This window comes from Diadema antillarum, unplaced genomic scaffold (genome assembly GCF_040938485.1).
Source record: "Diadema antillarum isolate AM-2024a unplaced genomic scaffold, OU_Dant_1.0 scf00000171, whole genome shotgun sequence".
In the NCBI taxonomy this organism is placed as follows: Eukaryota; Metazoa; Echinodermata; class Echinoidea; order Diadematoida; family Diadematidae; genus Diadema; species Diadema antillarum.
In genome coordinates, this window is record NW_027271060.1 from 45278 (window position 1) to 57315 (window position 12038).

General features: G+C 38.2%; 1 protein-coding gene across 1 annotated transcript in view; it reads right to left on the reverse strand.

Annotated features, from left to right (window-relative positions):
* Nucleotides 1-2176: 2176 nt before the first annotated feature.
* LOC139722774 (girdin-like) overlaps nt 2177-12038 on the reverse strand; it is a 107714-nt gene continuing 97852 nt past the window's right edge. Inside the window, exons 27-30 of the mRNA XM_071634060.1 lie at nt 11283-11492; nt 9827-9868; nt 7615-7625; nt 2177-3825 (exon numbers count right to left, since the gene is read on the reverse strand). Coding sequence (XP_071490161.1) covers nt 3013-3825; nt 7615-7625; nt 9827-9868; nt 11283-11492 — 1076 coding nt within the window. The 3' untranslated portion in view covers nt 2177-3012. The remainder of the gene's footprint in view (nt 3826-7614; nt 7626-9826; nt 9869-11282; nt 11493-12038) is intronic.

Sequence of the window (12038 nt, forward strand, 5' to 3'; positions counted from 1 at the left end):
ACACAGACATTAACAAAATTATATACAAAACATTTTGCTGCATGAGAATAAAGAAATGTACATGACAAACATAAATTGTACATAAAAAACACATACATGTACAGATTAAATCACAGTGCCCTGAATAACACAAAAATCTGGTTGATTTAGTATCGTGTATGTGTATATATACACACACATATAGAGATTGTTTGCTGGGTATGTCTGACTGTAAATATGTATTTGGAGAGTTTGGTGCATTGATCAAATAATTTACATGTAAGCTGATTTCAGCACATTCGGGCATTCATTACCACACTTTACCATAATGCTGAATTCCTACCATCAATACAAAAAGTAACAATGATTCAGAAAGTCATGAAATATACCAAGTTCAGGCCGACTTTGATCATGCACGCACATCTGATGATAATCAAGCTTTGAAACAAAACCAGAGTAACGGTGTACACTGCAAATGCATGATAAATTTCATCTACCTCATCATGATTGGGAGTTACGGTTTCCCACGGAATTCTTTCCCAAGGTTGACAAGATTGGTGGCAGATAAATAAAGACAAAACACTTAATAAATAATACTATAAAAAGAAACATACATGACTGTAAAGAGAGTGTCCATTGTGCAGCCAGGTAAGATCCCACATATCGTGTGCAGCCAACATTTTTGGGAAACAGAAAAAAACAAAAGTCATTGTGCTAGTTTTTGTCACGTTCAGCTTCACAGAATCTCAAAAGATTTCCACTTAATTGAAACCATGACAAACGTTAATAATCAAACAATCATGCATAGGAACAGACGCTGTATATTTCCTTGCGTACATACTCTTGCTTCAATTCATATCTGTCTATTTTAAAACCAATTCTGGAGCGCAATTGTAAAGTCTCTATCAAAAATGTCAAAGCCTATCTTCACCATGTCTTAAAAAACAAAATGTGTAGACAGTCAAATGAATCTTCCAACGAGACCTTCTGAAGTATAAATTCCCTTGAAGTGTGTGAGGGACATTAAGTACATGTGAAAGCCCATTCAACAAAAAACACTAAAAGTCAGTCACATCACAGCATGTCTGGAATGAATAGCAATTCCATATAATATTTTCTTCATCACAAGAAATAACAACCATTAAAACAAAAACAATCCCATGAATTGCGGTTTGTTCATATTTGTACTCCAATCACTGGTGAGCTATTAATAAATATAAACTTTGAATAACAAAAGAAAACGTACACACAACTCTCTGTCACGTTTGTGCTCATGTCATTTGGAAGCCAATCATTACAAAATGATCAAAAACTAACTTGAATCTTTGAAAAATGTTGATTATTTTCCATAGAATTGGCAGTGTAACATAAGAGTGAAGCCTTATGCAGTTAAATCTGAACTGCTGTGATCCGAGAACAAAATCCTCTGGTGCCAACATGGCTTGTTGTTCCTACCTCTCCCCACCACCGCCCCCCCCCCCCCCCCCACACACACACACACACATTGCAACCCAATTGTGCATTGTATTTTATGTGGAATGCTCATTCATCACTGTAAGGTTATAAAGCCAGTGAGTTTCTACTTCATCTGTGTATACTCGTGTTCTATAGTATCACACACTGAGACGACGTCCACAAACTATCATGGCATCTGGAGCCAGTGGGAGCTACACTATGGAATTACTGCCATCATACCACTGTTGAGTGTGACAAATTTTAGCTTAAGCATGCACTATGGTTTGGCAAATAAAAGTAAGAGAAAGACTTCACAGTCATTTTTTTTTTTCTGTGTAAACTTCAATTTCATGTCTTCTGTGACAGGTTAAATGGTCCATTTGCATAATTGTGATTAGGCAATGTTATTAACTTACCCAGGACTAAAAAAAAAAAAAAATACTGGAGGTTATCATTGGTCCATGTTTGGCTGTATGGATGTCTGTCAACCCCCACCCCCCCCCATCCCCCCCCCCCCTTTGACCTTCCCTTTATGTCACAAGGCCCATTCTTCTGATTGGCTAATAACACTATTGACCTTCAGATTCACCTTTAACTTTGTGCACAAAGCATCAATGCTCCTAAAAGCCAGGATAGATTCTCTGTCATGATAGCATACAAATGAGCTCACATCAACAATAAAGGCATACAAGAATGATGTCATTCTCTGGAATGTCGAGTGCACGAATTTGGTCTTGTTTATTTAAAGTCTTGTATTATCCTACAGTGTCTGTGTGAAAATTATGAACATTGCAGGTGGTATTCCAGTAGATATCGGTAGGGGTTAAATGTGGACTTTTCATCTTTGGGGATATCTGGGATTGGAGAATGGTAGCTGTGCATCTTCATACACATCCGCACTTGAATTTTATTAAATTGTGCACCGCTGTCTTCTGTGGCATTGCGATGGTTTTCCCAAGTTTCTTTAATGTGTATTTCTAAAATTTTAAAGTCAGTATCAATGGCAGTGAACAACTCTTTTGTTTCCTCACTCAAAACATACTCTTTCCATAAGGTGCCCTTCACTTAGCAATACAAATTCTGCCACACAAACAAAGAAGACATTTACATCACCATGAGAGGTTCAGTCTCAATAATTAGGTCCTATTGATATCCAGAGAACATCTGTTTCCATGATTTTCGAGCAAATGATAACATCCCCAACCAAGATGACATTCTTTGGTCTTTGTGTGTGCATGGTTGTCTGTGTGTCTCTGCATAATATGTGACACAAATCCACTGGGATTACAAGAAATTAAATGACTATGACGGTCACATAGTTCTGATAATTTTGTCTGCTGAAAGCTGCATGTACATCATGTCACAGTCATACTTTGTTTCACTCATAGGATAAGTGAGACTGGAAGGCTAAAGTCTATGGCATACCAAATGGATCACAGATCACCAGGCCTACTCCACAGTTCACACGGACACACGAAACTCATTTGGCCTTCGCTTCAGCTCCATCAAGAGCAACATGCATTTGAACATTTCTGGCAGGCTTATAACAAGTCATGACCATTTACAACCATCTTAGTTTTAAACACACCCATACTCATACCACACAGAGTTCTTGGCTTTGGCGGGATCTTTGTCCTTTTCATCTGGCTTGTTGCTGGAGTCTGGCTTAGATTTCAGTGTTTTATCTGTGGCTGAAACAGGCCTTGATTTGGGCAGTGGGACAGGTGGTTTCCTACTGGACACCTTTCCTTCTCCACCACCTATTCCAGCACCACTACCACCAGCACCAACGGTACCACCACCACCGGTCTTTCCTGGCGACCTGCGGACATTTGACGGGCTCGAGTCTGGTGAGCCTCCGATGTTTGCTAGACGAAGTCTCGCCTCAAGATTTGCAAGGTTTTCCTTGGTGAGCAAGTCCTTGCCCCTGGGCCCTAGTTGTTCGGTGGACTTGCTCACGTCCTTGGCCACGTTTTCTAGCGGGGCTGTCTTGGCAGTGACGGGGGCCCCGTCGGGATATTGCGCCTTTGGCTTAATGACTTTCTGTCCAGCCTTCTGAGGGATGGCATATGAAGGGACGGATGGTACCTTGCTGTCCTCTCGGGAAAGTTGTTTGGAATATGGTCTCGGGGTGTAGGCTGATGACGCAAGTCCAGAGGACCCCTTCCCGAGCATCGACTGCCTCTCCTTGCGAGGAGATTTCACCGTAACAATGTGGTCCTCCTCATCGTCGAGCATTTCAAATTCCACGTCCTTCACCGTGCGTTTGCTTACGTCGGGAGCACTCTCGGTTTCGGGGGCGACTGTGACTTCGATTGAGTCTTGGGAGCCAAAGGACCTCTGGGTGGCAATGGCGGCGGCGGCGGCTTCGGCCTCAGTTTGAGGCGGATGCTGCATAGAAGGAACAAAATGGTAGAGGAGGTGCTGTAGGTACGTTGGTGGGCTTGGCCTAGCTTGCAGTGTCATTTTGCTATCATGCAGACCTCGCAAGCATTCTCTTTTTCCCACATTCCATTTTCATGCAAGCAAGCCGATATGCGACATGCTTCAGTCATCATAGTTCACACGAAATAAAAGATTACACAATATATCAAAAAATCATAATAAGTGGAAACGAGTCATTTCAAATCCTACTTCAACTACAAGAATGGACATTCTACAGCCAAATCCAGACACTCAATCTTTGAAGTCAGTCTGTTTAAAAGTGAAGAAAATGCAATGAATGTTTCACCACATTTTGACGAAGGTTAGAGTTCATGTTACAGTGTCTACAGAATCTAATGCAAGTCTATGATTGGATGTTGCAAAACCTGCCCATATCAAAACTACTTACTTGCACTTACTTGCATTCTATCCATACATGACAAGACGATGATATGTCAGCTCTATTGTGCCTGGATAACATGCACTACCATCTCTTCTATAGATGAGTGAGCTTCTACAGAGCAATCCGATTTAAATCTTATTACTCACTTATATCAAAACCCTAGCCACAAAAAAATTTGGGGAGAAATGAAAGAGACACAGATGAAACATTACAACCCTACATCAACATAACAATTACGATACAAGAAAATCGAGGAATTACAATAAATCAAGATATTTCATTCCATGCAACACGATCAATCTGCTGTGAAATGGTATGACAATAATTTCTCGGATTCTAGCAAATTCTACCTCATGTATGGTATCGAAGGATGCAACATCGTACTATATTAGACATGACACAATGGTTAACTGCTAGTATACATACACAAGTGCACACATCAAACTCGTCTAATCTACGGCAAAGAGTGGATTTGGGATACAGAGAGATAAATGCACATTGGACTGCATGCATGCAAAAGATTCCACAGCCAAATACACTAAAGGAAATGAGGTTGAGATTGATGCAAGACACCATGCAGGCAAGAAAGGTCAAAGGTGAGGTCAAGAAGAATAATCAATGCGACGTGACTTGGCCAACCCCCCTCCAACTTTGTATATTTTACTTCACATTAGCCTTTGGTCACACTTTGTCCTTTATTTAAGTCTACAAGCCACTACTGTACAGTAGAAAAAGTCTCTCTTTATTAAGCAACTAATACATTAGGTGGAGGCTACTCAATTATGCTGTATTTTCTTGTTTTATTATTTAGGTTGTGGGAATTACTGTACAGTATATAAATCACATGAACATCCCCTTAACCTATCCTCTTTGCATATTTTCCACACCAAAAGAAATCTAAATGAATGAAATGTGAAAGAACATCATCAATACTTGTACATGAGACAAAATCATGTCCATTTTAATGAGCACATAGCACCAAAAATGTACACTGAGCAGAACTACAAGGGTAGCATTAGAGGGCTAGTGTTACGTTACAAGAAAGAAATTGCGAAATTGACAACCACAAGCATTAAATACTACAACTGGTTGATCTGTTGATCAGACAATCACATACACAGTAAACCCAGAGAAAATTAAAGAAGCACACTTGCTATCAACAAAGAGTTGGGGCAAATTAGTGTGCAAGAGAGTTACCACCTATGAAGAAGATTGAGGGCGCTCTAATTTCATCACAGATAAGAAGCGATGTCTCAGCGAGATCACATGTTAGAAAGTAAATGAATGTATGTAGGTGATTGTTTGTGTTATTCTTTTTCCAGCTGAAATGATCTCTCTTTATCATCTTCTCCCCCTTTTTCCCCAGTCAATGGGAGAAGGGGTTATAAATGTATCATCAACAGATGATTAGACAACAAAGGTGTGGAGACTTTTACAGCATCTGTGTCTGTATGTTTCAGTGAAGCTTCTGCACAGTACCAATACAAAATTGTACCATTATTGGGGATTGTCACACACATTCTATATGAGTCATGTGGATAGCTGTGAAGCATCCTGTAAATCATCTATTCATCAGCTTCTTATACCACATATATCATGAAATGGATCAGACCTTTTGTAATAATGAGATGAAAAATATCTTTTTGTTTAGGATAAATGAAAGAAAGATATTATTCAGAGGGGGGAAGGCTCAGGTTTGAGTTTCTTCAGTTTGTCTCCCTCTACAAGTGAAAATTTGTTAAGATCGCAACTGCTGATCTGTAAATTAACAAACAAATCAATTTAATTTACAGATCAGCAGTTGCAATCTTAACAAATTTTCATTTGTAGAGGGGGACAAACTGAAGAAACTCAAACCTGATCTTTTTGTTTGTTTGTTTGTTTGTCCTTGTTTCTTGTACAGCATACAATGCTCCAAAGTGTCACTACTTAAATTTACTTTGGATGCTTAGATGAATACAGCAATCACAGTACTGATATATGATTGAAAATCACTTTAATATCACAAGGCATCGTAAAATTTCGTACTTCAGTAATTATCTCAAGCATGGCTAAAATTTTCATTCAAGCATCACTTCTAATTTACCTTCATTTGTTTCACTGGGTATTGTCACTTTTTATTTCAAAGTATGAACTTGGACATATCTTTGCAGAATAATATTCAAAAACCATTTTTGTTAAACCCAGTAGCAAGGAATACATAAATTTTGAAATAAAGTGTACAGAATGAATTTTCTACATGAACCTGTAAAGAGCATGGTGATATGCATGTCAGACATAATGGCCCGAATTCACGAAGGTGGTACAATCTTTGTCCAAGACTGTAGTTTTGTATGGGGCGCCAAGTGTCGCACGGCCTATTTCATTACAAAATAATCATTTCGTCAACGAAATGATCATTTCTGACGAATTAACTGATTTCATACCGAAACAGGGCAAGGAACACTTGGCGCCCCATACATTTGTCCATGGTTTAAACCATGGTCAAAGATTGTACCACCTTTGCGACTTCGGGCCGCTGTCTCCTAAATGATTCTGAGATCACATTGGCTATCTAGTGTTTGTTGGTCTGTTGTGAGTATTGTGTAGAAATGACACAATAGAGATAGGTGAGCTGTCAATCAGTCTTCGTGCTGGTCAATGGAATATGAAGACACAATGCAGGCATGCACCACACGGAATTAATCTTTTACGTGGACACCGAATGACAGCAGACAACAGGCAGAGTGGCAGAAACGAGCGAAGAAAGTGAAGAACGAAAAAACAGACAAATTCACATACAAGACAAACGTAAAATGACAGATACGCCACGAGCCACACAAAGTACACAGATATGCATGCAACAGAGTGAGTAAAGGGGCAAGCAGTTTCACACACAAAAATAAAGAATTAAAGAGAGAGAGAAAAGGCAATCAGGCAACTCAAATTCACATCGACACGAGACATCACAAGTGGGAAGTGTTTGATTCTGTCAGGGTGCCCTTTTATTGGCTGACATTTACTTGCATATATCACAAATCACATCAATGGGATTGGCAGGGCCAGGGTTAATACACAAGGGTAAGTAGCACATCACTGCAGTCAATGTGAGGAAAAAAACAGCAACAAAAAGAAAATCAACCAAAACACTTGAACGATAGAGATAACCTCCAAGTTGAGTCCTATATGAGGTGGATGAGGCAAAACAAATTTGCAGAATCGGGGTTGCATATGGCCATGAGGTACTGTATACGCCGTATATAGCGAGTCTAATTTTGTGTGTGTGTGTGTTAATCAGGACTTCCTCATGATTTAATGAGTGGTTAAATTCGCAATTGTGGAGTACTGCAGGGATGCCAAAAATCGCAAACAGCATTATAGTATTCTGAGGGCTAAAAGACATGTTTTTGCAGAAAAACAGTATTTGTACCTTTTATGCCATAGACGTACGGGTGAAGTAATACAATTTGGCAAAAACAGTTTTTTTTTTTTTTTGTTTTTTTTTGGGGAGGGGGGGGGGGGGGGGAAACAGTACAAATACTGCAAACACAGCAACAGATGGCATTTCTGGTATAACAATGGATGAAGAAATGTAAACATGCTGGTTGCTATTATGCCGGGATCAGAGTTAATATTTTTGTGCATTTTAAAATTCGCAAATAGCGCCTGACTATATGGCGTATACAGTACTCACTCTCTAGACTAAAAATGAAAATAAACCAACTTTACGACAAGATGCAATGTACTATGCACAGTACTCTGGAACTGGGTACACAATCCAAAGGATGAACAACTTTCCAGGGACTTTGTAAAACAGGAAAAGATGCCTGTCCTTATGTGATACTCTGATTTATAACGTATGACTTGCAAGAGCATTCAGCCATTTACAACATCAAGTATGGAAAGGGGCATTTACATGCATTGCTGTATCACCCTCATATCACAATACAGTAACTAGGGAATCAATCAAAAATTTCTATACATATTTACAAAATCCAAACATTCCTCTACATTGCTATAAACATTAAAATGTAGTATCAAAATACACTAAATAAGTAAAAGTCCAGTACAAAATGATGTATTTACACTATTTACAATTATTTTTGACACTAAATATACATGTACAATGGAGTTGTCCAGCATATCATTTACTCTGGATGTATTATCTATCTCTAGTACAAATTTGGCAGGTGAAGCACTGGAAGATTGGCAAAATTGAACGAAAAATATTAAATGCATAAATTATAAGTGTAGACATTTAAAATGCCAATTCCCTCATAATAACTTCTCAAAAGTAATATCATTTAACGATCGTACGCATTTTCAATGCAACCAACATTAAAAATAGTAAAAACAAAAAATATGGGTTCACTTTCAAACTACCTCAACATGAAATGTAAAGGTAAGAATAGTTAGATATCCACTCCTCATAAAATCAATACATTCATTTAAAATTGCATACATATCTCATCAATTTAAAAACGAACAACACACATGGAATGTTTGTCAATATTATTAAAGTGATAACAGTTCAACAAGATCTATAATCCTCTTTACGCTGCAGTTGACTGCACATTACTGCCCCTTTCAGTACGCACATCAATGTAGAGTACTCATCTGTGACGATCTACAGTGGTTGCTCCAACATAATGATGATTGTATTTGGTGATTTCAGATTTTAGTGATTACACTAAATGAAAATTTCTCTACGTTATATTGGCAGTATGTAAACTGATAACCACTTGCTCTGCATATGATAAACACTTAACAATAAAACATGTTGAAAAGACTTTTTTTTTACAATCTTGCTCAAAAGAATCACTTGACATTTTTGTTATCTTCATCTGCCTTTAATAAAAATGTTGTAGTATTTCTTTTTAAATCATTTGATTACTAATCTATCAATTTCTGCTCATCATGTCTTGAGGTATCAAAAGATTCAACAGTTGCAATTGGAGCCTAAACAGATTTCAGTTTTTCTCTTAGATATTGGTAAAGCTTGTAACCACCAGTTTTAATCTTTATCTCCCCCATTTCCCGAGATATTTAAAAACAATGAGCATGAAAACATGTCATTAGATCAACATTTATGAAGACATCTCCATGGAACAAGACGGCTTTGAAATTTGCACACAGAAACTGAGTTGTGGATAGAACCAATACAACTAGAGGTTTATGGCAGAGCAAGTGAACTGTGTTTGCTAGAATATCAAAATAGATGAACTGAATGAGCTAAAAGTAGACTACAGCATGTCCTGAGGTTAAAAAGACAAAATGACTCTAAAACATCAATACCGAATGAGTATGAAAGGTGTTTCACAGCCGTATTATTTGCTAGATAAAATGAAAACATGGGCTACAAAAAAAAAAGGCTCAGTAAATATGTCATACTTATTTAATTCTAAGTACCCATGGCAAAAAAATAAAAATAAAAATAAAATTAAAAAGACGTCTTGAGTGTAATCAACTAATGAAGCAGTAGTTGCAATCATATTTAGATTACTATTCTTTCAAGTCTTTCCACCTACTAATGACAAAGTGATTAGCTGGTGTAGGAGTTCAATTAAAATTCAGTGAGGTCATAACTCCACAACGTAAAAATCTGACCAATTTTGTCGTATGATTCATCTCGACAGCCAAGAGGTCTTTGCTCAATGGCATGGGATCTTTTGGAGCTACCACAACATGCATCAAATGGCAGGCCATTATCATCAAGATGCAGGTAAATTATACTGGTGTAACTTGGGGAGGTGTTTTAAGCAAGCAAACAAGGCATCAAATGCTCAATATTCACCATGCTCCATTGATATGCACAAACATCACAGCAAACAAGGGTAGGAACATTTCAAAATTATCATGAACATGGATTTTTTTTTAAAGGATAAATGCTACCACACATGGACAAAGTCACAAGTACCATGCAGCATGCTTTAAAAAAAGGTTGGGGGCATTGCTCTGATATCATGGTATCGTCTGTGCAAACATGGCCAAACCCAATACAGAAAATATATAAAAGTCTACCTAGCAGACCAGAGTACATTGACTTTAGGGTGCTTTAGACAATTTTTAATAAGTCACATCAAAGTCCTTTCAAAATGAAAAATACCAGCACAAACTAGTCATTGGTAACACATTGGCCTGTAGTCTGTGCCGTCACAGCGACTGAAACCCCAATCTTTCTGTCTGGTTTGAGTATGGAATGCTTTTTGTGTATGTGACAAAGTGTTTTGAAATCCTTATCTATAATACAGGAATGAAATCTTGACTTGTACCTTCAGAACCATCTCTGGGTTTACTACCACTATTTTAACATTGACTCATTTCTTACCCAAGGACTTAGGTATGGAACATTTTAAATGAATATCAAGACTAATATCAAAGTTCAAAACTAGACAGAACATTATATTGATAAAAAGAAGTGAAGTAAAACTAACTTCATAGGCAGCTCACTATAAAATTTCACTGCACACACAAGTTTAATCCACAGCAAATATACATATTTACATCTGGAATAAACACATGAACTGTGTGACAGGTTAAGTCAGTGTTAAGTGCAGAGCAAAGTTATTAACAGAAGGAGAGCACTGCAGCCAAGTTTGTCACTCTCCTAAAAAGATTTAAAAAAGAGACTATTAATTGATTTCAGTCATTCAAATTAGATGCACCTGCTACAGTCCAGCCAAGAAGATTACTGCACTTTTCCAATCTGCTCCCTGCCCATATCCAATTGGCACCTATGGGTGAATTGCTAGCACCCGTTTCATCGCATACGGATGACCTCCCGATTTGTTCATTACTGCCAGGGCCTTCATCCTTCATTCTCCTTTCCACTTTTCCCTTCAACCTCCAGTCTGAGGCAATGTCCGACTCCTCCTAATGCAGCATACTTCCTAGCCTGTCTCAAAGACATATCTATACTTCCCTACTAGCTTAAACACTAGTTGATTGAGGTACTGCATATTTTCTGGTCTTCTATCTTTGTCACACCATTACCATTCTAAGATTCACTTTGCAAGCTTAGAAAGCTTGCTCTTGCCTTTGCGCTTGGTACCTACTTTTACAACGTTTCCGTCGGCATCACGGGAGATCTCGTTGAGGTTCTCCAGGGACCCGGCCCGGAGGTCGGTTAGGATCTCACGGGAGCGGCTCTTGATGCGGGAGAGCATGCCCACGGCCCCCGAACGCTGACGCATCTTCTCGCCGCGGTTGGGATTCTTCACGTAGTGGCTGGCAATGTCCTCGTCGGTTATTTCTGGTTGAGAGGCAATCACATTATGATCTATCAGACATGATTCCTGATTAACCAACATGACATCTGCTCTGGAAATAGCATTACTCATCAATGATCTCTTTCAAATTCAAGTAGGACTATATATCATTTTTTTGTGTGTGTGTGTGCATTTTTCTTACAGCACAGTGCTTCACAATAAAAAATAAATTAGGAGAAGTAAACTTTCTTTAAACTTTCTTCAGAGTTGATTATAGTAAAATGAGTGATACCAAAGCCAAAGCAATGAATTGAGAAAATTTTACGATAACTACAAAATTTGTGACAGTTTGAATGTTGGTGTGTGTGCTTTCATTTGGGTTACCATGTGTCTCTCACAAGTCATCTTTGTGAAATGAAGACGAACTGTCGTTCTAACAAAAAAGCTAAGCTTTGATATCTATTTTTTGGATGTGAATGAAGGAATTACCATCAGTCATCTTTCCTGGACAATGAATCTGAATGCTATCAGGAAATCATGAAGAAAATGATGTCATAACTTTTTCATATATGTCATTTCTGTTACTTTCA